The following is a 27,142-nucleotide window of genomic DNA, read 5'->3' on the forward strand; positions in this document are numbered from 1 at the left end:
CGCCGTTTTGTGGCTTTCAGCGTCATCTCTCGGGATTTGGGCCCTGACGTTGTTAGGGATTTTTGGCGCGTTGTTTATTAGAAGGGTCATATTGCCTAGACACATGAAATCTTCCCGTGGTGACACGTGTCACCCTATGACTGGGCCACGTGTCACTATGGATTGGCGTGAGACCTTAAGAACTCTGGATTGCGTGGCATCTTCCCGTGGTGACACGTGTCACCGCATAATTGGGACACGTGTCACTGTGGGATTGGTCCACGTATACGGGGTATTTTTACCCTCAACATTTGCCCCTCAGAGGGGATGGCTCGTACGCTTATAGGCCGGCTCCCCTGACCTTTAACAGCCTTGGCGCGTACAGATGTATTAGATTTTTGTCAACTTTCTGTCCGCCTGACATTTTTAGGGAGAACACTTGTCTATTCAAGCGGCGCGGACGAAACTAGGCCGTCGATTTTTGCGACCGTCTTGCCATTTCGGAAAGAGCCTTAGTTCTGCCAGCTTTCCCTTGGACGATCTGTTTATTAGGTCGTCCTTTCTGTCTAGTTTAACGGAGTTACTCTTTGTCCTTCCAAATTCTAGGTCACTTTTTTCAAATTGTAACCGTTTAGCTAAGTTGGGCTGGAAAGTTGAATTTACTATCTTACCCCCATAAATTTTTCCTATATATACAAGGGGTTTGACTTCATTTTGGCACTTTGGAACTTTACATTTTCTAGAGAGAAGTCAGAGCTTCTAGAGAGAGAAAGTGTTTTTCCCTTTGAATCTTCAAGAGCTCCGCCGCGCATTTGAGTTTTCCGGTGACATTGGTTGAGTTTTCCGATCAATATTCAAGATTTTCCAAGTTTTCAACACGTACAAAGGTAGGCCGCCTGTTTTTCTTTTCCTTGTCTTTTTATTTCTTTGTTTATTTAAAAGCTGGCTCAACACTCGGCTTCGTCCGTTTCTCCTCATGAGGCCGGCCGTTCGCCTGGGACTGAGGAGTCTAGAGTGGACGGAGACAAGTTGTCTCCTTCATGGAGTGGGTCCATTTCTAGTGTGTACCAACTCACATCCACCCATTCTTCTCTGTCCCTGCAGTTGAACATGGCACGAACGATGCAAACGCACGACCGTCACGCGGCCAGAAATCCAGACGGAAGTCTGGTACACCCTAGGCCGCCTTATGACCCAAACAGAGTTAATGCTGAGACCCCTTCTACCACTCCTACGACTGCTTCCACGGGCACTCACTGCTCGGCCGTGGAGGTAACTTCCTCATTTGAGGAGCGTCAAAGAACTCAAGGCGCTCCTTTAATGGGGGGAACGTCCGGGAAAACTCCGGGGTTGAGGTTCCCCCAATATGCCAGCTGGGTCATGGATGGGGCCGAGTTGCTACTCTGTGAGGGGCCTCCTTCCTCTTCTCGAGCGGACGCTGATGCGTCCGCCCCCACTCCTTCAGAACTCTATCTCCGATATGGCGGGTCGGACAGACCAAGAACGGGGATTTCTCTTAACGAACCGTCCGACCTGCCCCCTCGCAGAGCCCCTCCTACCGGGAGTCAGGCGGCCGGTGCCAAAGATAAGGGCAAACGGCCACTTGAAGACGCAATCTCCCCCCGGGGCGGCCATAGTTCTAGGAGCCGCAGCTCGGCGGAGGCAGCTCACCTTGATAGAGTGATGTCCTCCGAGTTTGGGAGCGCTCCACAACAAGAGAAGGGCGAGGCTGAAAATGCGGCCGAGGGTGGAGCGGCGGCCGCAGAGGGCGAAGAGGCGGTCGAGGAGGATGTTGCCAATGTTGACAACTTCAAGGATCCGTACGCCTGCACGGTGGGTAGCACAGCCTTGGGCTACCTGAACTACAAATTTGAGGATTACAAGGCATTCCTCCACCTCAGGGAGGGATTCGAGATCCATCCCCCAAGAAAGTCCCGCGCTTTGGCCGCCTGGGAAGAAGAGAGGCCGCGCCAAAGATCCTTCAGCGTCTACAGGGCGGCCTTATACGTTGGACTGCGCTTCCTCCTCCATCCTTTCGTCCGCACAATCTTGGACGAGTATGATATTGCTCTCTTCCAGCTGATGCCAAACAGCTGGTTGAACATCTTTGGGTACCTGGTGACGTGCATCTGCAAGGGCTTCGAGCCAGACTTTGCAGTTTTCTTTGAGATGCACTCACTGACTAGGCTGGACGCGGATACGGACGGCTGGCTCATCTTGAGCACCACTAGGGATTACATGGTGGTGATGGACCGCGTCTCCAAGTGGCGTGACTGGAAGCACCGATTCTACCGCATCAAAACTAAGGACGTCGAATTTAACTTGCGGATGAATCGGTTCAATGCTGAGCCAATTCAACTTGGACGTGGGGATCTTAAGCCCGATAAGCCACCCGTCCACCCCAGCCAGGAGCACCAGCTTGAATATTTCAAAGTCAAGCGGGTGAAAAGGAACTGCAAAATCGAGCGCGTTCCAAGCAACTGGGTTCCTTTATCCAGCTGTCTGCGGGATCCCACCTTCATGTCCGCCTATGGCCTATACAGGAACCTGCCCCAAGGTGGATGCACGGACAAATATTCTTACACTTACACATATTATTTGAACTTGAAAAACTTTCTAACTCTTTTTCTTCCTCTTTCAGCTGAGGCGTACAAGATGCTGGACAAAGAGCAGAAAGGGGAGGTCAACATGTCAGAGATTGACTTGGCTCGGTACAAGGCTCGCCAGAGGCTGTACGAGCAATCTAAAGGAGTAAGTAAACCGAACTAGCTCTCTTTCTTACGTCCGTGTATGCATTTCGGAAGAGATCTTCTTCCTAACTAGGCTCGGCCTATTATATCATCTTGCTTTCTTTTTCTAACTTTTGTCTCTACAGCTGGCCACTCCAACCCCCAGATCCAAACGAAAGTAGCCGTCTCCTGCGTCCAAGACGGATCAGGACGGCAAGGCGTCCAAGCAACAGAAGACGGTCGCATCCAAGACCACTTCCACTTCTGCGGCCAAGACGACGTCGCAGACTGTCTCAAAACAGTCCAAAGGAGAACAACCCCGGCTGAGCGATAGAGGGGCCTCCAAGTCCATAGATCCGGCCGCCACACCGGATCATGTTAGGTTCGAGAAATCGGACGATAGGGGTAAGTCGACCTAGGCAAAACCGACCGGGCCAGAAGTGACTCCGCCCGTCCAAAGAGTCAATGAATCTGATTGGCTTGATGCCAATCAGTCGGCCGGCGATCAGCCTGGCCGGACAAGGGAGGAGAGTAATGAGCCGGCGCCGCCCCCACCATTCACTTTCAATCTCCCTACTCCTCTAAGCTTCTCTGACGGTCAGTTCCAATAACTTTGGATCTTATTATTATTTTCTTTTTTTTTTTTTTTTTTTTTTTTTTTTACGTTAAACTCTTTGTGTCTGCCTACAGACATTGTAGAGGAGCTACAAATGAAGCTGCCCGGCCAGTCCCTTACTGGAGTGGATAGGAAGGCGATGCGGGAGGCCATGGCTCGGGCCGTCCCTGCTGAGCAGCGAGACAAGCTGCGGGGAATTCATGAGGGCTTCCTCGGCCCCATGATCAATTGCAACGCTGAGGTAAATTTCTCCCTCAAATGGACTTAGCCAATTTTTCGCTCATTTTGCTAACACATTTACCCTGTACGTAGCTCTTCCTACGGCTGAATGCCTTTCTAGAATGGAAGGACAAGGAGAATGAGCAGCTGAAGCATACCTGGGCCCAGATTCAAAAGACCCAGGATGCTCTTACTAGGGAGGCGGCCGTCCAACGCTGCTATTTTGAGACCCAAATCAATGCGGTGTCCGACAAGGCTGCGCGGCAGGCGGAGGATTTGGTGAAGCTGGGCGAGGCCCTAAAGCAAGAGTCCGTGGCCAGGGAGGCCATGAGACAAGAGAGGGACCAAGCCTTGCTGGACGGCGAACGCTAGAGGGCAGGGTTCGAGGCCTCCGAAAAGCTTCAGAGTGATGTGGCCTTGGCCCAAAAACACTTGAAGGAGGCCTTGGACGAGTCGGACACTCTGAGGGCCGAGGTGGAGACCTTGAAGAAGTCTGTTGAGGACTTGACTCTCCAGCTGAAGATGCCTCGGGCCCCTAGCGCAGACGAGGTCGTCCGTATTGAGTAGAACGTTGAGGATAGGCTGAAGAGTTTCTTCTTCAAAGCGTTTGAGCTCATGGTGGAGGATGGGGAGGCCGCCTATTTTCAAGAGCGCTTCACTAAGCGCCTCAACTTCGTCTGCCTCAGGGAAGAGGCTAAGAAGGCTGGCCAGCCTTCTCCTTAGCTGGACGCCAGACCAACAACCTCAGAGGATGAGGAAAATCAAGTGGCGGACGGCAATGATGGTGAAGCGGAGAGCAAAGAGGTGCCAGCTGAGGACGCCTTTCCTACAGCTTTTCAGGATCCCATCCCAGTCCTTGATTCAGCTTCTGCCCCGGCCGCCCCCTGACTTTCAGCTTTCTCTGTTTTTAAGCTCTGTTTATGTATAATTTTCTTGACTTTTTCAACCGCCTTTTTGAGCGGTTTTTATGTAAGATATTTTACCGCCTTTTGAGCGACCCTTTTATTAATTTGGCTTCCGATTTTGCTTCATACTTTGCCCATTTTATACTTAATGAGTTTTTTGCATTTTTATACGCGTACTTTTCACTTTTTATATACTCGTACAATGGGGGGTGTAGGGAATAATTTCAAGCCTTTAGAATCCCACTAGCTTGAACCCCACTGTGATCATACACTAAAGTACGGTGGCGTCCAAAAGGGAAGAAGATAGAGCAAAAGAGTCGCCAACAAGTTTTTAAGGAACTTGTAAACCGTTCACGAGGTGAAGGTTACACCCCTTAACGATCCAAGAGATCGTCAACTCCATAAGGTCATGAACCAAATAAGGGTTCAGGGATGAAGGTACAAATCCAACCTAAAAGAGATTAAACCTGCCCTAATAATAGGCCTCTACTTTATTCTGCTCGTATTCATGTGCGCTTTCCAATTAACATACAATCAATAGGATTAACCCTAAAACTGTTTAATCTATGTTGGTTGAATTTAATGCACAAATAAATCTATTATTGGCGATCACTTGAACTTATAATCACAATTAACCCTAACAAGATTATTAATTATCTTATTAAGCGTGGTTGCAAGTACAAATTCCCTTTAACATGCATAAAAGGTGATCAAGCAATAAATAATAAACAGCAATATCAAGCAACATAATAAATAATCAATAATTATTAATCATAATTATAATAATAATAATATCATCATAAATTAAATAATTATAAATTATAACAATTATAATCATGTTAAAGCATAGCAAGATCCTAGGCATGATACTAACAAGATTAATAACAAACCCTAGCATGTCACTAAACAATAAAAATTAAACCTCTAGCCCTAACATGATACTAACAATCATAAATATTAGGAAGAGAATAAAAGGCATCATAGAAATCATATTTAATATTAAAGTCACCCTAGACATGATACTAGGAATATCATAATAACAACATAGACATAATTTCTACATCATAATATCAATAAATCAATTAAATTACCTACTTGGATGCCTCGTACCTCTTTCTAATAACAAAATACACACGTTAGTAACTTCAAGGAAAATAATAATCAAAACAACTAAATTAAATAATTGAAATAGAGATTTGGGACCAAACCCTCAGAAATTAAAACCTTTCACGTCTAAGGCGAAGGCAACTTCGAATATGGCTAGGTGTTTCTAGATCTAATGAATGCGGAATTTTGTATTCGAAAGAGAATTTAAGAAAAGAGAGATGAATGAAAGAGATGAATGGTTAATGCTTGTTCATGAAAGTTGATGATTGTGATTGTTGATGAATGAAAAAGAGAATTGATGATTCTTGGTGTATGAAAACAGAGTTTTTGATACGACATTTATAGAGAAAATCATCCAAAAAAGATAATTTATCAAAACAGAGTCTGAAGACCAAAGAAACACCTTGGCGCCAGGACCAATGGCTAGCGCCAGGCGCCAATGCTGGCGTCTGGCGCTAATCCTGATTCCAGGCGCCAAGGCCTGGGGTTGGACGCCAAACCGGATTTTAACGCGTTTTCGAAAATCTGATAATTTTACCGTACTGGAAGATAAAATAATATAATTTCAATCGAAAATGCTATTTGATCTAATTAAAACTCTGAAGAGTCCTAATTGAATTAAGAATGATAAAACCTTCTAGAATGTTCTAGAAGACAAAAACCATTCCTTATTACATTAGGAATGATAAATTATATTAGGCCCTCCCCTAGATCATAGGGCCGTACTTAAAACTCAAACCGGGCCCAGTTTAGTAAATTGGCCATAAATTCCTCAATATTCATCGGAATTGGGCTTATAATATATCGTTGGAAAGGTCTTTGCAAACCCCATCCAACTATACCACTATTGGACCCATATTATGGACCAAACAAACTGGATTGGCTGTTTTCTTAAAAATAAAGTTTTCAAAAACAGAGAGAAGAGAAAATAAAACTTTCCGCAACACTAGACCTTTCCACACTTTCGTTTTATTCGATTATGATTTGACGTGAAAGGAACTCATCACTGGGTTTGGTTTTGGGGAGACACAAATGGGTATCTACAGAAGCCCCCACTTTGACTGAGTTTGGAGAAACGCGAGTTTCGAAAACGAAAGTCAAAGTATCGATAGGGACGGAGAATGACTCAGAACGTTCTGCGATTCTAAATCACTCTTGTAACGCCGATACTTGCAAAACTAGCATTAGTTAAACAGATAAAAGAGTTAAGAAACGTATATCTTGCACCGTCGAGCACACGTCTCTGAAAGTAACCGATTTTCTTTGATGACCTCCTGCAAGCTAGAGAATGCCATCCCGCTTGAAAACCGTTACGCCTTGTAACTGTTTCCAAATTAGAAGATTGCTTCTCCTGAAACGATCCTCCTCCGCATTGATAGTATTCCACATCCAAGGGAATAGCATCAAAGATTATTTCTCTCGAAACAATCCTCATCCGTTTGTGACAACTCTCCACAATCTAGGGAACGTCACCTTGCTGTTTCGATGTTCACTCGTCTCTAAACAAAGAGCTTCTTTTTCCTGCTGTGATAGTCTTCGAAAAGATCACTGCTCGTTTAATGCTGCTATGCCAGTACGTCGGCGCTTGTTGCTCGTGAACCAGTATGTCGGTGCTTTTGCTGTGATGACAATCCTCTTTTCTTTGGGAATAGTTGCCAACACAACTCTTGTATGATGTATGACAATCCGATTTAGGGAAAGTTGTCAATGCTTCGTAACAATCCATCCTTAGAAATGTTGCCACGATGAAGCGACAATCCGTGCCTCGGAAAATTTGCCAAAATCCAATTTTTGGAAAAGTTGCCAATGCTTCGTAACAATCTTTCATAAGAACATTGCTATGATCGACAATCCACATCTTGGAATATAACTCTTGAAAGCAATCCACCTTGGAAATTTGCCAACACTATGCGACAATCCTTTTAGGAAAATATTGCCACAATTGACAATCCGCGTCTTGGAACATTTGCAAAAAAAAAGTTGACCGACAATCCACTTCGGGAAAATTTGCCACTTACTGAAATGAATGACAATCGACATTGAGGAACTTTTGCCGATATTTATGATGAATAGAAACCTACAACAATCCTTTGGGAAATTTTGCTATAGGGAACTGGGTGTATGACAATCCAATTTCGGAAAACTTGCCAGCGATGACAATCCAAACTTGGAAAAAATTGCCAAACAAAGAAGGAGCACGACAATCCACGCTTGGAAACTTTGCCAGAGATGACAATTCAATCTTAGAAAAATTGTCGTTGAAGAAGATGCACGACAATCCATTTTTGGAAATATTGTCAGTTGAGGATGACAATCCAATTTTCGGAAAACTTTGTCGTTTAATAAGAATGCGCGACAATCCATATTTGGAAATATTGTCGTTTAAGTGCTTGCTTTTGAACCGATTGTAATGAGCCAGTGTTTTAAGCGCTTAAGCTAAGTGAGACGATCTTTTGTCAGGTCGATCACTTATTGCAATTGTAATCAAACCGACTACTTAATCATGTCAAATTGCTTATAGGGGCTAGCTGGCGTACTAAGGAACCCGAAATTGCTGTATGAAGTCGAAATCACCTTTCTTAGAGGCTTCGAGCTCTGTCGTTGCTGAAATATTTCTGGCGCCAGGCGCTGGAGTAGGGTCTTCCCTGTTCTGCTGCACCTGTATTTATTTTTTACTATAGAACTTTTCCAATTTCTTTAATTATCTTAGGGTTGACCTAAGGCTTTAAATTATCTTAGGGTTGACCTAAGGTTTAATGTTGCTTGACTCATCGACTTGACACGACTCAAGGTATAAACTTGACTCGCTGATTGACTGACTCGAGGTTGACTCGACTCAAAGATTTTACACATGTGTTAGACTCAAATCAAAATGATATGATACGACATGACTCAATGTGTACATGACTCGTGTGTGCATTGTAATGTGATCGTACGACTCGAAAAAAGCAAAAAAGCAAAAATTTTCCGTCAATTGTGGAGGGTACCGACTTTCTCCCGAAAAAGAAAGACGTGAAAAAGAAAATCAAAAGTTTGAAGATGCATGTTGAATGAGCTTAGTCAAATGTTGTTTGATACTATCTCTCAAGGTTCAAGGATTAATTCATCCTAGGCTATCTCAACTGTTGACTCCATGATGAAAGTATTTGGGTAACTTAGGCACGGAGGCTAAGCACTTCATACTTCGTGATGCAATGACAATTATGAGTGATTTTGATGAAGCATGCTTCAGCGTTAAGATTTCATGACAAAGGGTTCCTAAGGGAAATATATTTGGTCATGTATGCGTGATGTGTGTGATAGTGACACTAAAGTTAGGCCGCAAGAGCTAAATGTGTGGAAAAATATATTATTGTTAGAAGAGCCAAATAATGGTGACTCTTAGGCTAGGTAAGCTAATGATGTAGGGATCAAGCCCCCAAGTCTAGCTCTAAGTGAAAAGGGATGAGCATAGTAAATCCCTTGATATGATCATGGTGGAAGTGTGTGAATGTGAATATGAATGCATTTTTATTACGGCCGCACCTCGATGTGAGATTGCCTACGTATCCGTTAGGAATCAGGCCGAACGTAGCTCTAGCCAAACCTCGCACAAGTGTGTATACCTCAAAAAGGTCTTTTCAAGGGTTGTAACGTGGTTAGGCTAAAGGTTTGAAGAAGAAGGGGATAAAGGCTCAAGACCCTAGATAAGCCCCCAAGGTGTGCAACCTCGCTTTTGAATCATTGTAATTTTATGCTTGAGTTTCTACTCTCTTTTTTTAGCTCTTTCTTTTGCTTTAGTATTTATTTTATTTTAATAAGTGTGGGCAATCCCGATCATGCGGTCTATCACTCACTTGGCATTCATGTTTCTCAGGAACGGTACCGAGCACTCGATAAGAGACGCAATCTGAGACGTGTTCTTATCGAAAATATATTCACATCAAAGACATTGGAACACTTACCCTTTTGTACACTTTTATTTATTTATTTATTTTTATTTTGATCTTTTGAAATCACTCAAGCTTTTTTTTTTTTTTAAGAATTGCAAAAGTTGCACACCATCCCATCCCAAGGTTAGATAGATGTAGGTTAAAAAAGAAGGGTCTATCGTTAGACGAGGCTCAAAGTGGTTTATGAAGAAAGGATTGTATAATTGAAGGGCGAAAGGAGATATGATGTGGCTACAAGGGGTGCCTCAAATCATTGGTATACCTTGTGTTTAATTCGACATTTTATTTTATTTATTTATTTTTTTAATGCAATGCAATGAAATAATCATATGCAAGGAAATAAATGCTCATTTTTATTAAAAGAAAAGGAAAAAAGACTACCAAATTAATATAAAGGAAAAGAAAAGGTGTCTATGCTAGACTTATTGGGGAAAGGAAAAAATGAAAAAGAAATAGACAAAAGAGGTCATGAAATCTTGTCATTGAAGCTCGCCTCTTGTCTTGTGTTGTTTGCTCCGACATCATCCAGTCTTCTCGCTAGCTAGAGGCAATGGGATCTTATTTGCTTCTATGAGATCTTGAATGAGATTTTGAAACCTGTAGCATTCATCGGTGGTATGACCGTTTCCTCGATGGTACTTGCAATAGGAATTTGGATTCCATCTCGAAGATCGATTTTCTGGTGTTGGATCCTCGGTAGGGCCAATAGGTTTGATTAATCCTCGATCATAGAGACGATCGAAAGCAGCATCGTAGGTCATTCCAATGGATGTGAACTCTCGCCTGGGTTTCCTTTTATATCCTTGATTTTCCACGGCTAAGACATCATTATGGTCAAAGGTACTAACATTATTACTAGAGTGGACGCTTTCGGAAGAAGAAGGATTGTCGCTCTTCTTTCCTTTCCAGCCACCGTGGTTGCTATTGTTAGTAGCTTTTTGCTTTGCGAGGTCATCTTCAATCTCGATACCTATGTCATAGACGGCCTTGAAGGTATTCAAGTTGTGTTGATATTTTAAGTGCTTTGAATACTTTTCTTGGAGATTCTTGATAAACATCCTCACGGATTCTTTTTCGGTGGGGACCTCAATCATCTTGGCGGAAGTTTCTCTCCATTTATTAAAGAAAGAAGTAAAGCCTTCATTCTCTTTTTGTCTTAGCATCTCAAGTTGTCTATGATCGGTTTCAACTTGAATATTGCACTTGTACCCATCAACGAAAGCATTTGCTATCGATTCCCAGGTAGAGGTTTTCTCCTTGTCAAGGGAGAAGAACCATTGTTGGCAAACGGTTTCAAGAGATAGTGGGAATAGAGAGGGGAAAACCTTCTTATCGATACCCTTAATGCTCATTATAGTTTCAAAAGCTCTTAGATGGAAGTAAGGGTTGTCTGTTGCCTTGAATTTAGGGGTGTCAGTGGCGTTGAACTTATGCGGAAGAAGTTCTTTGTCCAGCGAGACCCCTTGTGAACTCATGTCCTGAAATTTATAGTCACTAGATAGCTTGCTTAGACTCTCTTGCATGAGGTCCATCTGTTGTTGCTTCACGGGGTCATCGACCTTGAGGGTGAGGAGCTTCAATGTTTCAGTCATAGTAACTAGTTGGTTCCTAAGCTCATTGACTTCTTCTTGAGTTGCCATTATCTTCTTAGCCTTTCTCTTTTGACGAATCGGTTTATCAAAAAGCGAGACCTGAATAAAGAAGTTGTCCTTGATTAATCGCCCTTCTCTCCTCGACCAAGTACTGTGGGAAAGGAATTTGGGGATACTTATTGTTAATTATTGACTCAAACTTTATTCAACATGCAATGGATGGAGGAAATGAAGAAAAATTGGAATAAAATATGAAGAAGAAAGATGGAGGTGGAGGGATATGAAGAACTAGGAATAGAATGTACCCCCCAACTCAAATGACGGAAAAGACTGACTCATGCATGAACCTAAGACATGGCCATGGTGATGTATACTCAAAGTGTGTGATAAGACTAGTGAGTGTAGGTGACATGTCAAGACTCGTGTCATGACCATATGGCTAGACTATGTGACCAAGACTCTATTAATGACTTGACAAGGTGTTATTGACAGCGAAAATTAACCGAATTAATTAGCAAACTGGTTAATTAGACCCTAGGTGATGACTCGACAAATAATCCAAACTGTCGGCCAAGCGATAGGACTGGCGTCACAATATGGTGATTGGCGCCAGACTTTTTAGTAAATGTTTGGCGCTACACACCATACAGTGGCGCTACAGCTCAAATTTTGGCACCAATATTGGAGCTTCGGTTCGGGACTGTTTTCGGTATTATTAGCCAAACGGGGTATGCCTAAAGTCGTACTAGGTCAATTCCGATTAAAGAAAAAAGACTTTATTGACTCAAATTAATTAATTAATTAATTAGGCAAAGTTCTTTAGGTCATTAATTATAATCTCAACACAAATCAACAAACGTTTAAGAGGAGCATAGGATATATATGCACAACAAATAATGCACAATTAGTCAAGTAGGCACAATATGATGCAATGAGTTCGCAACCTAACCATGGCTCTAGTTCTCTAAAGTTCGGGATATGGTTTAGTCAAATAGGGTCCATGGTTAATTGTCCAGATGCACCGCGTAGAAGCCTAACCGTGAAGGGTTAACGCGTGTGGATAGAACACCGCGAGTTTTTTTAGAAAAACTCGCTTCCATGGTTTGGTGAATTCAACCTCTCAGATGTACCCTTTGTTGCCGGGAGCTTTCAATCGGGTAGATAGAGCATGAATTCCCAGAGGGTTATGTCCATATGTAGAACACATATGGGTTTCAGAAAAGTGAGAAAAAATTCAATCAGGAAGTAGGATCAAGCAAACAATACGAAAAACCGGTCGAAATTAGAACGCATATTTCTGGCTCGGTATTGGGGGAAATTGGCGCCAGCAAACAGAGTTTGGCGCCAACTTTTACTGTAGCGCCTGGCGCCAATACTGGCGTCTGGCGCTACGGCTAAAAGTTTGGCGCCAAGCTCTGGCCCCTGACGTTACTTCCCACATGCCTTAGCAGCTTTCTGTGCTCAATAAAATCATCCTACTTCGCGCGGTGTTATTTCAGTCCTAGTTGTGAAAGACATTTCTCAAATTTCCTACGTGTAAAATCCTTATGTTTTTTACTCATTACGGATGGTTTTTCCAATGAGAACCTTTTTATGCATATGACACAATGTTAATCAAAATTACGCACATGAAATACTTAGAACTTTTCGAGTCTCATCCACTCATTCTAAATCATTGCCGAAACAAATTCAGGAATTAAAATAGAAATCCTCCCCAGTGGAGTTGCCAAAAACTGTAGGGAATAATTTCAAGCCTTTATAATCCCACTAGCTTGAACCCCACTGTGATCATACACTAAAGTACGGTGGCGTCCAAAAGGGAAGAAGATAGAGCAAAAGAGTCGCCAACAAGTTTTTAGGAACTTGTAAACCGTTCACGAGGTGAAGGTTACACCCCTTAACGATCCAAGAGATCGTCAACTCCATAAGGTCATGAACCAAATAAGGGTTCGGGGATGATGGTATTTAATCTGATTAAAACTCTGAAGAGTCCTAATTGAATTAAGAATGATAAAACCTTCTAGAATGTTCTAGAAGACAAAAACCATTCCTAATTACATTAGGAATGATAAATTATATTATGCCCTCCCCTAGATCATAGGGCCGTACTTAAAACTCAAACCGGGCACAGTTTAGTAAATTGGCCATAAATTCCTCAATATTCATTGGAATTGGGCTTATAATATAGCGTTGGAAAGGTCTTTGCAAGACTCATCCAACTATACCACTATTGGACCCATATTATGGACCAACCAAACTGGATTGACTGTTTTCTTAAAAATAAAGTTTTCAAAAACAGAGAGAAGAGAAAATAAAACTTTCCGCAACACTAGACCTTTCCACACTTTCGTTTCATTCGATTATGATTCGACGTGAAAGGCACTCATCACTGGGTTTGGTTTTGGGGAGACACAAATGGGTGTCTACAGGGGGTATGCCCCTTTATTCGGCGTTCGCCTAGTCCATACTTTGGGTGGTTTGATTGGCTTGGTAGAATTTATACCTTAGGTGGTATGACTTTTACCAAGTTAATCAAATCATAATAATGATTGCCTCTGGACTAGGTGGTACGCCGAATCAACACATATATTGGTCGTTCAATTGGCTTTGTTTGAGTTTGTCCGTTGAAACTATCGCTCGGACGCACTCAGGAAATTCCAAGTGTGATCTCAACATAAAATTTTCATGTTCGGCTAGGCTGGAATGCCTTGGTATGCTCTTGCCCCACTATGTGGGTTTCACAGGGTACCTTACCCTTATCCTCCGCATTACTTTAGGGCGGACACATTCATGTGAAATTTGGGATCAAGCTGCCCATTCTTATTTTATTTAATTTATTTTTGTTCTGCGACCGTGTTGCTATGTTGCAAGCAACCTACTTGCAACTTTCACGCGGCCTATCTGTATAAATTATGACTGTACAAATAAGCATAAATTAAATGGAAAAATAATTATAACAATGTTTGACTTTTTCATTAATTTGTCAAAATTACATTGTCGTGGCTGTACGGCTTACATTGCTCGGTCAACAGACCTAGCTGTATACACAGCTTTTTGGCTAAGTAATTAAACATAATATTTCTTCAGATTGTCAGTGTTCCATGTGCGCGAGATGGGTCGGCCGTTCATGGCTTCAAGACGGTAAGTCCCATCTTTGACCTCTTCCCTGACTCGATAAGGCCCTTCCCAATTTGGGGTCAGCTTGCCATCCTCATTTGCTCGCCCCACCGCCTCCATCTTCCTTAGGACCAGATCTCCCAATTTTATCGGCCGCTTTGACACTCGGCAATTGTATGCCTTGGTCATTCGAAGACGATAGATTTTGTGTCTAAGCGCCGCATTGCCCCTAGCTTCAGGAAGGAAGTCTAGAGCGGTCTTCATGGCTTCCTAATTGGCCGCTTCATCATATAGCATCACCCTAAGAGTGGGATCATACATTTCAATTGGAAGGACCGCCTCAGCACCATAGACTAAGAAGAAGGGAGTTTCTCCTGTGGAACTTTTGGCCGTGGTACGTATGGACCACAGCACATTAACCAATTCGTCAGCCCACAAGCCGCCTGCTTTTTCTAGCTTGCGCTTAATTCCATTGGAGATCAATTTGTTGTATGCCTCTACCTGACCATTTGCTTGTGGGCGGCTGATTGAAGCAAAGCAATGAGCTATGCCTTGGTCTTCCAACCATTTTTTGAGTTGATGCGTTTTGAACTGAGGTCCGTTGTCAAACACCATAGACTGAGGAACTCCAAAGCGTGTAATGATACTCTTCCATATGAAAGCTGTAACATCTGTCCACTTGATGCCTCGGACGGCCTCGGCCTCTACCCATTTTGTGAAGTAGTCTACTGCTACAAACACATACCGCCTCTAGCCGGACGTTGGTGTGTATGGTCCTAAGATGTCCATCCCCCATTTGGCAAAGGGGAGCGGACTACTGATGGCCGAAAGGCTGTTGGCGGGTCGGTGAATTAATGTTGCGAACCTCTGGCATTTGTCACATTTCTTCACCATTTCCATTGCGTCCGACTTCAAGCTCAGCCAGTAGTAACCCAGGCGGGCAGCCTTTTCAGCCAAAGCTCGTCCTCTAATGTGAGAACCACACTGCCCCTGGTGAATATCATCCAAGACATCATACCCTCTCTCAGGAGTAATGCATTTCATGTATGTCTTTACAAATGCCTTTTTGAACAACTCTCCTTGCTTAACTTCAAACCAAGCAGCTCTCTTTTTCATCAACCAGCTCTCTTTAGGATCGGCCGGGAGTAATCCGTCCTTAAGGTAAGATATGATCCTGTCCATCCAAGTGGAGCTTCTATCAATTGTGTGTACTGGCTCAACATCAATGCTCCTCTTCTCGTTTACTTCCCAAAACACTGATCTGGGAGTATCACATGATGCTGAGGATGCTAACTTAGAGAGGGCGTCCGCCTGATGATTGGACGAACGAGGGACCTGCTGCAGGGTAAAATGGTCTAGGTCCTCAGCCTCCTCTTTTACAATCTTCAGGTATTTTACCATGGACGGCTCCCTTGCTTCAAAGTCTCCATTCACCTGGTCGACTACAAGTAGAGAGTCCGAGCATACGTCAATTTTTGTCGCTCCTGTCGCCTTACACAATTCTGAGGCCGGCCAAGAGGGCTTCATACTCGGCCTCGTTATTAGAGGCTTGAAACTGGAATCTCATGGCGTACTCAAACTTATCTCCTTCAGGTGATTGGCATATAACACCTGTACCGCAACCAGTGGCTGTCGCACTGCCATCCACGAACACTTTCCAGATTTGATCTCCGGCCGTCTGAAGATCCGGCCGAGTCATTTCAACTAAAAAATCAGCAAAGGCTTGCCCCTTAATTGCTTTTCTTGGCTCAAATGTAATATCAAAACCTCTCATTTCCAAGGCCCATTTGAGCATACGGCCGCTTGCCTCTAGCGTTGTAAATGGTTTCTTCAAAGGTTGGTCTTTGTAGACCACAATTGAATATGCCAAGAAATATGGCCGCAGCTTTTTTGATGCCATGTACAATGCCAAGCCAAATTTTTCAATGGGGGGATACCTTAGCTCAGCGTTATGTAGAACGTGGCTAACAAAGTAGACAGGGGTCTGGCGGCCGTCCCGCTCAGCAAGTAGGACGACACTTAAGGAGTGCTCTGAGATAGCAAGATAGATGAACAACTTCTCGCTCTTAAGTGGACTGACAAGTCGAGGCAATGTATGTAAATGGTCTTTTAGCTGTACGAATGCTTCCTCGGCCTCCTCCGTCCACTCAAACATGGCTTTCTTTTTTATAGTTTGAAAGAAATAGCGGCACTTATCCCCTGATCTTGACAGAAATCTACCAAGTGCGGCCAAACATCCGGTCAATCTTTGGACTTCTTTAATTGTCCTTGGTGACTTCATGTCCAAGACAACTTGGATTTTTTCAGGGTTGGCCTCGATTCCACGTTGATCAATTAAAAATCCGAGAAATTTACCGGACTCAACACCAAAGACACATTTCTTTGGATTTAACATCATCTTATGCCGCCTGAGTTTGGTACAAGTTTCTCTTAGATCCTTCAAATGGTCGGTCGGCTCTTTTGACTTGACAATCATGTCATCAATATACGCCTCCATATTCTGGCCGAGCTGATCTCTGAAGACTGTGTTTACAAGTCGCTGAAAGGTAGTTGGGGCATTCTTAAGGCCGAATGGCATGACTCTGTAACAGTACAACTCCTGCTCAGTCACGAACGCCGTTTTCTCCTGGTCTTCTTCCCATAACGGAATTTGATGGAATTCGGAGTATGCGTCCATAAAGCTCATAAGGGCATGCCCGGCCGTCGTATCAACCAGCCGGTCGATTTTGGGCAGGGGAAAGCTATCCTTAGGGCATGCCTTGTTTAGATCTGTGTAATCCACGCACATTATCCAAGTTCCATTCGGCTTCTTGAAAAGGACCACATTGGCCACCCATTCTGGGTAAAAGCATTGCCGAATGAAACCGGCGTTCAGAAGCTTCTTAACTTCTGCTGCGGCCGCCTGATTCCTTTCCTCTCCATGATTTCTTTTCTTCTGGCGGACAGGTTTAACGGCCGGGTTTACCGCTACTTTTTGCACAGCCAAATCTGGACTTATACCTGTCATCTCGCCGACCTCAAATGCAAATACATCCTTGAACTCCCTCAATAATTGAATTAACTCATCCCCAAGCACACCCAAAGCTATAGTGCCCACACTGACTGTCCGATTTGGTTGATCGGGGTCGAGCACTATATCCTGGTGACTGCCGGTCGTTTGGGGTCGTAACTATTCTGGCTGACCCACAGTCATTAGCTGCTATGCTTGCTCTATCTTGGCCGCCTTACGCTTCTGGCCGACCTGGTGTGTTGGGAGTTAGGTTCCTTCTTCTTTTGGCTCGGACAATTTTGGTCCGCGCGCTGTAGGCTTAACCGCCAACTGATTACATTCCTTTGCCATCTTCTGACTTCCTTGGATTGTACCTATTTTCCCGTCCGTCCTCTCAAACTTTAGCAGCATTAGGTGAGGCACAATGACTGCTTTTGCTGCATTCAGGGTAGGACGACCGAGTATGACATTATATCCAGTAAGATCTTTCACAACCAAGAAGCGGATGACCATATCTCTTCCTTCCCCTTTTTGCCCAAATCGGACGGGTAAATCTATCCGGCCCACCGAGTGGATGACATTCCCCCCAAATCCGATCAACGGGTGAGTGATATCTTAGAGAGCATCCTCTAGGAAGCTTAGATTTTTCAAGGCGGCCAGGCTGATGATATCAGCCGCGCTACCCGTGTCAATCAATATTCGTCCGACCTTCAAATTGGCTATCTTCATAATGAATACCATTGGATCATTGTGCAAGGCTTTGACCCCCCCCCCCCCGATCGGCCTCACTGATGATTACTTCGGGGAAGGGTTCAGCCTTCACTGAATCCATCTGCATCACCTTTCCCAGTTTCCGAGCATCCTGCTTGATCCCTCTCATAGTGGGACCGCCTGAGGCAAATCCTCCTGATATCACGGCCACAAAGCCCGAATCAGTGTTGTTGCCATCATCCTCTTTATCTTTGTTTTTATCATTCTTCTGTCTTTGCTCGGACGTGTTGTTTGTCCGCGTGTAGGTGAATTTGGACTTCATCACATATGAATTCAGCATGCCCTTCTCGTCCAATTTGTCCAGCAGTCTCTTCAAGTTGATACAATCATTTGTGTCATGTCCCACGTCCTTGTGGTAATGACAATACTTGTTCTTGTTCCTATACTGAGCCGGGCCTCTTCAGCGGCTGTGGCTTCTCAAACTCAAACTTATTCTTGATTTCCATCAAGATAGAATAACAGTCCTTGTTGAATTCAAACTGGGGCTCGTACGCCTTGACCTTCTTGGTTTTCTGCGGCTGGCCATCAGCCACCCAGCCTTCCTTTCTCTTTTTCCCTTCTTTCTTTTGGCCGGCCGAGTCTTGCTGAGAAGATTTCTTCTCAGTCCCCTTGGCCGACGCTTCTGCTTTTGTGAGCGAACAAAAGTCCGCCGCCTCAATATAAGCTTCGGCTTCCCGCAGAACACCTGCGTATGTCCGAATCTTTTTCCTTACCAAGTCAAATTTAAAACCATTGTGCCTTAATCCCCGGAGAAATTCAGAGTAAGCCATTTCGTCCGGTAGATTATGAATTTGGGATTTTTCTTGGTTAAATCGCTGGACGTACGAGCGTAAGCCCTCATTTTTTTCTTGGACGATTGTCGCCAAGTTAAGGCTAGTCTTTCGAGGTGGTATGTTGTATGAAAAATTTCCCACGAACAGCAAACTAAGAGTGGTAAAACAATTGATACAACTGGCCGGCAAACTGTTGAACCAGTTCTGTGCCACACCTTTCAGAGTGGCCAGGAAACATTTGCACCACGTAGCATCGTCTACACTTTGCAAGTACATCAGGTTCCTGTACGAGGTGATGTGCTCCTCTGGGTTGCCCGTGCCATCATAGGCTCCCACAAGTACACTCTTCACTTTTGGTGGCTGAGGGGCATTTAGGATATCTTGCGAAAACGGGGGCAGCTTATCTCCTAGAGTAAGTAGGCGCATCTGCCAATCAATGGGTTGCGGTTGCACGGACGGTCCAGTCAGATAGGGAGCTTGTCCGTACACCAGCCCATATGGCCCATATTGTACGTATGCCTGGGGGTTTGGCTGCATCAAGCCATTGAACCCCTGAGGTTGATATTGCAGTGATTGGGCTTGAACAGGAGTTGGAGCATGGAAGACTGGAATAGGACTTGGGGTGCGAATTGCCTGACTTCCACTGGAGGTGGCCGTGTTGGTATGTTGGGAGAGAGAATGATGTGAAAAATCATCCGGCATAGTTGGGGTTGAAGCCGTGTCTGAGTGGGCAACGCGTTCCCGCTGCTTATGCCTAAGGTACTCTCTTGCGTCCTTCCATCGTCTAGACAGTTCAGGCTCTTCTCTACGAGGCTGCCTACCCCTCCCCCCAGCCGATTGCGTTTTCGCCAACAAGTCAGAGAAATTAGTCCGCAGTACTCTCGGGGACCTTCCAGTCGACCTTCGAAATGGAGTGTTTCCGGCGTCGTTGCATGGACTGTTTTGCTGTGTGTCTTTCTTGGAGCCCTCTGTTCCTCTCTCCTGGGCGGCTGCCTAGAGGTAGAGGCTTCGTTTTCAATTTCTTTTCTGAGTTTGTTAAGCGCGGCCTTAAGAGAGGCTGCAGTAACAGGAGGATCGTCAGCTTCTTCAAATGTGGCTATTAGAGAATCACTAGTACGGATCGTAGGGATTATATCCTCTACATGTCCATCCTCGCCTGGATTAGGTGTCTGAACGTCTATCGCCATAACGTACGAGTATCCCCACAGACGGCGCCAAATGTTTCGGGTATTTTTTGGATTTCCTGGGATACTGGTCACGCTCTGCTGGCAATGAGTCGGTCCTACCTGCAAAACAACGAATATTCCGATCAACCGAATATTCGCCTCTGACGATCAAGTCAGTGATCAGAACAGAAAAAGGGCTAGAGAAAGAAAGTAGAGAGAAGTTGGAGCTATTTAATGCTCTGTGTTTTTAATTGTCTGAATCCCCCTCCCATCATAAATGATTGGGGTATTTATAGGGGTGGGATTCGTGCCCCTCTCTAGGGTTTATACCTTAGATTTGTGTGACGTGATTGGCTGCGCAATCAGCGATCGCCACGTGCCCCTCTGGGGGCGCCGTTTTGCGGCTTTCAGCGTCATCTCTCAGGATTTGGGCCCTGACGTTGTTAGGGCTTTTTGGCGCGCTGTTTATTAGAAGGGTCATATTGCCTAGACACATGGCATCTTCCCGTGGTGACACGTGTCACCCTATGACTGGGCCACGTGTCACTATGAGATTGACCTGAGACCTTAAGAACTCTGAATTGCGTGGCATCTTCACGTGGTGACACGTGTCACCCCATAATTAGGCCACGTGTCACTGTGGGATTGGTCCACGTATACGGGGTATTTTTACCCTCAACAATAGTACTTATTGAGACGAATTCAAAAATATTCCACATGAATATGTTTTTCCTTACACATTATTCACAAAAGACGATCAAAGAAGGAGTATTGAGTAGTGTAAAAGTCAAAGCAGGTCAAGTAAAAAAGAACGAAGGAAGTATAACAAATAAAAATTCTACAATGGTCATTCTTAATAAGATTGTCTGGTTTTTCCCTTTTTAAATACTTACTCAAACTACTTTTTTTTTTTTTTTTTTTTTTTTTTTTTTTTTTTTCTATTTTTAATTCTTTTTCTCTTTTTCAAAAATCATTATCTGATTTATCGAAAATCTATATTTTATTTTCATATTTATTATTATAATTAATTTTTAAAATCAAAAAAATATTCTTCGTTGTTCTTCAACATTCTTCATCCATGGATGAAATTAACTATCAATTCATGATCTTTGTCCTTTAAATTCACTCACGTATCGACGGAGAATGAACACTTGCCTCGATCTCCCATCAGCGATTTTTTTTTTGTTATAAAAAATCAAGACCGGGTTCGTGCGAATTTGGGTTGTTTCTTAATCCTAAAATAATATTATTTGGTTGGACAATCTCAAACATGGGATGTGAAATCGGCGATTATATGTATTCAAATATCTTAAATTTTCACTTTTTCGATAATTTGGGTTCGTGAGGAAAATCTTGGAAAAAACCGTAAAATATAATATTTAAGGGAAATTCTCAATGGTACTCGTCACTTTTTTTTATTATTCTCAATGGTAAACTCTAAAATATCAAATAATATTTGGTAATCTATAATTTGTAAAAATAATTCATTGAATTGGTAACATTAGTTACACATTTTAAGGAAATATAACCATGATAATGTATTAAAAGGGAGGGAAATGCCTAAAATACCCCTACTGAAAAAACTCACCACTCACTTCTTCCCTACCCAGCCCTTTGCCCACCCATCTCCGAGTCCCTGCCGGCGCCGGCTGTGACCACCCAACCCAACTCCGTTGCCTCACCAATCTAGGCCCAACCTTCATTGGCACTGGCGTATCAGATCTAGAACCTTCCTTGAAAAGCTTAACAACGTCCCTAGGTTTTGACGAAGATCGAACCAGGCTAATGGATCCTCGGTTCGAAGAAATGTTCTTCGCTGCCATAACCAGTGATTTTGAGCAATCGAATTGAGGACCTAAGAGAATAGTAGCGCCATCATCTTTAGCCCTTGAAATTGATTCTTTAATGTTCTTCAAATTGCAATCGAAATCCATTGCCCATTGATTCAAATTGCATGTTGCAACTTTAATATACCTTATAATTTTTCAAATTTCTACAGAAATTTGATGTTTAGGTTGAAATTCAACAATTTAATTGTTCAAATTGTGGTGATGTTGCTGCTATTTGGTGAGGTTATTGCGGCTTGCGGTGTTGGAAGAAGTGGTGTGTGCGGTTCGGTGGTTGTGCGGGGCGAGTGCAGCAGTTGGGTTGTGGGTGTGAAGGTGCTGTGATTAATTGAGGTTGATGGTGGTCGGAGATGCAAGGTCACGAAGGTGGTCGATGGTGTTAATTGGTGGTTTATTGTTAGGTGGTGCGGTGGCTTTGGTTGTGGCTCGTGCCGGAGAAAGGGGGATCGAGGCTGCCTGGTGCCGGAGGGTCTGGGCGTGGGTGGTGGCTGGTGGTTGGTTGATTGTGGTCGTGGCTGGGGGAGAGTGTGGTGGTGGGTTTTTTTAAAAAAAAATTTCAAAAAAATAATTTAAATGTTAAGAAAATAAAGGAAAATCTGATTTCAAGGATATAATAGTAATTTCATTTTTAGTTAACCATGGTTAGGCTTATAATTGTATATTAATCTAATTAATGTCACCATTGAATTAATAACACAAATAATTGATTACTAAAGATAATTTGATTTTTTGATGTTTACCATTGAAAAATATAAAAAGTTTAAGAGTACCATTGAGAATTTCCCAATATTTTATTCAAAACACTATTGTTTGATCGAAAAAAAAAAAATTCAAATCTTGTTTTTATATAAGGTATTTAGTATTCACCAATATGCTAATAGGGATATTACCTATAACAAACAAATTTATTGTTTATTTGTTTATGACCATAACGAATTTTGTAATCATATTGAATGCTATGCTTAGGACTTTTGTGATTATATTTATGTTATTATCATCAAACAATTTTCATTAGATTATCAAAACAAATTCAATCTAACTATTCATAATTGATCTGGATGAAGACTTTATTATGTTTATTATCATCAGAAGGTTGTTATGATAGTATGCATTATATGTCATTACGTTATGAAACAGATTATGTCAATTAAGCTTATGTCATGAAGTATTTCTTCAGAAATGGGATTCAACTAATTAAATATCAACAAACAATCAATGGCCTATGAACTATTCAATTAATCTGGCACTAGCGTGATTATAGAGATTTTAAAAAAATAATACTCTGTACTACAATATTATTTTCCAAAAAATAGCTAATCAACCATCTAATATATATATTTAAAGGGGAGTTTTTCCCCGAGTTTTTAGAGAGCCACGTAGGATTTAATTTTCTTAGCGCGCCATGTAAGATTATAAATTTAAGTGGTAGCCTATTAAAAAAGAGATTATTAATTTCTTTTACAATTAAATAATTCAAATGCCACGTAAGCAAAATTGGCGAATGAGATTTTAAAGTTTAAATTAATTAAATACAAAATATTATCTTTTGATATTAGGAATTTTATCTAATATTTTAAAACTAACATAATAACAATTTTAATCACATAAATATGAAAAATATTTTTTTTAAGAAAAAATACTAACAAATCGTGCGTCGCACGGGCTTCATCTAGTTATATACATGGTTAACTTAACAATTGCAGTCTAAATGCCTTTCAATATTTACAAATTCTTACGTAGACCCTGGTCCACCTATCCTATGTGGACCAGACATTAAACACACTCTTCTCTTAATTAAACATAACTTCACCTTATCCTTCAAATCCCGCCATCTTAACTTTTTTTTTCTTTCTTTATAAGATCACTCTTCCCTATTTAATCTGATTTTTTTACTTCTTTTTCGATCATAATTTAGATCCACATCATTGTCTAGATAAAAGAAATCATCAATAATATCTCTTCTTTTTCTTATTTTTTCCTTAATTTCACTCTTCTGAACTTCCTCTCTATTCTTCTTAACATTTTCTTGCTTCTTCTGAACTTTCTTCTTTTGAGACGTACTCTTTCTTAGCCTTCTTTTGAGCTTCCTTTTTAGCTTGATTTTCAGTCTCCTTTTGACTTCCCTTTTTAGCTTGATTCTCAACCTCCTTTTGAGCTTGATTCTCAGCTTCTTGGATTGGTGTTGGGTGGTGGATTTGGGTTGAAGTTCAGATTGGTTGCTGTAATAAAACAAATGCTTCTTGGATTAAAAAATAACAATATCAAAATTTGAACAGGAATCACAAATTATATGAAATAAAACCATAAAACATTTGAACAGTAATAACAAATTATATGAACTAAAACCACAAAATATTTGAACATTGATCACAAATTATATGAACTAGAACCACAATCTATTTGAACAGTAATCACGAATTATATGAACTAAAAACACAAAACATTTGAACTTATAAAATAAATGTTTCTTAGTTTAAAAAATAACAATATCAATTTTTGAACAGTAATCACGAAATATATGAACTAAAACCACAAAATATTTGAACGATAATCACAGATTATATGTACTAAAACCACAAATCATTTTAATAGCAACTACGAATTATATGAACTAAAAACATGAAATATTTGAGCCTATGATTTACCCGGTTTCTCCATTTTATGAATGTTGCTTGTCTATCTCTTAAAATCTTTGGATCAACAATTGGACTTGTTATATCCAATTTCTTCTTCCTTTTGTTTCTGATTTGAGAAATTGTCCTGTCAAATAACTCAGGGTTTCAATTCATCATTTAATTTCAAAATTCAACAATTATATAGGGTTTTAATTTACTTACAATTGATCTTCATCACTATCAGAAGAATTTGGGTCCCTAAAAAAATGTGAAAATTGTTCAAATATTATACCCAATTTACAAAAACTACGAATGAAATTTTAACAAATTATAACAACTAGGAACGAGTAATTGCAAATTCAAAGAAATTTAAAGAAAGTATAAGTTCAGAAATTTTATTTACCTTTCTGCATTGTTTTCTTGCTTTCATCCATGGCTATGCTTGAATTTTCAGAGGAGAGAGAAACGAGAATTTTTCGTAGTGTTTGTGTTGATGGCTATAAGTTCAGAATTTATTATGTCAGAGTGTTGTTGGAGTGGAAAGAAAGAAAGAAGAGGTTGAGCCGCTTTATTTGTAATGTGTTTGTGATGATGGATTGTGGTATTTGGGCTAGTGGTCAGCTATTTTAGATGGACCAGGGTCTAGCATAGACCTATTGTTCAATATCTAACAAAAGATTGACAAGCCCAAGGCCGGCTAAGGGCCTGTGCAAACAGACCCTTAGCACAGGGCCCCGAATTGTTGAGGGCCCATTTATACACAGAGCCCAACCCTAAGTAAAAAAAAGTTGCCGCTGCTCAATCAAACGTGAATTAAGTCAGTAACTTTCCATTAGCCATTCTTCTTCCCCATTTAATTACGCCCACAAATCAAGCAAATTACCTCGTAAAATGTTTTCAGTTTGCTTAAAAAATCTAAAACCTTCCTTCTTTAGTCATTAATTTCTTGTTTTACTCCAAATTCTTCTTCATTTTTCCAAATAAACTTCTTGCCTTCCTCTATCAATCACAATAGTTATGAGAAGGATTTTCTCAATTCCTGAATTACTTCCCAGGGAGGAATTAATTACTTTGTTTTCCACCAATTAAAACCCTTGATTTTCGTATATCAAAGGCTAACATGTATAGAATTTCAAATTTTCTAGGAGTTATTTAGCTAATATTGCCAATATGTGAGATTTTTAAAGTTGGAAACTAAGAAAATTATTGTAATGGCCTAATGGGTACTCTCATGAGTCGGTGAGTTGCGGCCATTGGAGTTGCGGTAAACTTTTAATAAGTTGTTTCCATCCTCTTTTCACTTTAATGGATGATCTTCTACAGTGGCATGGAACAAAGAATGGAGACTTTACGGTTCGGTCTTTTTATCATTTTGAACTCCAGAGAAGCAAATGCTACGCAGGACCCTCTCTCACTAATGATGGCCTTATATGGAAGAAAATTTAGGGAGCAAAGGTACCTCCAAAGGTGAAGTCCGTGAGTTGGCGTGCGAAGAAAAGAGGCCTACCTGTTCGTGAAGAGCTATGTAGACGTGGAATGCAATGTGATCCCATTTGCCCCCGTTGTGGTGAGGAGGGGGAATCTTTAATGCATATGGCTGCCTTATGCCCGGAAAGTCAGCTAATTTGGAAGCTCTCACCCTTGAGACTTGACATGGGCCACTGAAAGTATGCTTCAGTTAGTGAGTGGTGTGGTGATTTGGAAAAATTGCTCATTCTGGGGAATAGCTGGGAGATTTTTCTGACGTTTTGCTGGAAAATATGGGAGCTGCGTAATTTGTGGATTTTTGAGAAGAAGAAGGTTGACGTCTCTAAGGTATGTGCTAAGACCCTTAGTCTTTTAGGAGAATTTGAAGCTGCCACACTTCGGGAATCTTGCGACCCCCCTCCTACGAGCAATGACAGCATTCCTGGATGGACAGCCCCTCCCCCTTGCAGATTTAAGCTCAACACAGATGCGGCCTTATCGAAGGAGGGGAAAGTAGGTTTGGGGATGGTTGTGCGTGATCACCTCGGGGATGTACTAATGGCTGGAGGTAAGCCTTGCTACGGTTCGTCTGATGCTTGCTACGTGGAAGCTCAAGCTATGTTTTTTGGTCTTAAATACGCATTTGACGCTGAGCTCAGAAGTTTGGTGGTCTCCTCGGATTGCCTTCACCTCATCAAGTTGCTGCATTCAAACAAGCGTGAGAAGACAGACACTCAACTTGTTGTGGATGACATTCTAAGTATTGCTAACGTTTGTGATTTTTGTTGTTTTGTTTTTCATTCTAGACTTTGTAATAAGGTAGCTCATTCCCTTGCTAAACTTTCCCTTACTTTGAGTGAGGAGCAGTTGTGGATGGAGGACTGCCCATCTGTTTCGTTACCCTTTGTCATATCTGATAAAGTGGCTATTTTGACTTAATACTAAATGCTGCAGGTTTTGTAAAAAAAAAAAAAAAAAAAAAAAATCCTCTTTTCACTTTCAATTATTAACCTTTTTTTTTTTTTTAATTTTTGAATCCACTTTCAATTAATTATTAACCTAATCTAATATATATATATCTATATATATATATATCTATATATATATATATATATATATATATATATATATATATATATATATATATATATATATATATATATATATATATATATATATATATATATATATATATATATATATATATATATATATATATAAGGGAAGTTTTTTTTCCCGAGTTTTAAAGAGCCACGTAGGATTTAATTATCTTAGTGCGCCATGTAGGATAATAAATTTTAGTGGTAGCCAATGAAAT

General features: G+C 41.6%; 1 protein-coding gene across 1 annotated transcript; it reads left to right on the forward strand.

Annotated features, from left to right (window-relative positions):
• Nucleotides 1-2,634: 2,634 nt before the first annotated feature.
• LOC145640452 (uncharacterized) lies at nt 2,635-26,763 on the forward strand. Its single transcript, XM_081691730.1, has 3 exons — nt 2,635-2,730; nt 23,874-23,963; nt 26,026-26,763. Exons 1-3 carry the CDS (start codon nt 2,635-2,637, stop codon nt 26,761-26,763), a joined length of 924 nt encoding a protein of 307 aa, XP_081547856.1.
• The last annotated feature ends 379 nt before the right edge of the window (nt 26,764-27,142 follow it).

The sequence above is a fragment of the Chenopodium album genome, chromosome 7, assembly GCF_948465745.1.
Source record: "Chenopodium album chromosome 7, dcCheAlbu1.1, whole genome shotgun sequence".
Lineage (NCBI taxonomy): Eukaryota > Viridiplantae > Streptophyta > Magnoliopsida > Caryophyllales > Amaranthaceae > Chenopodium > Chenopodium album.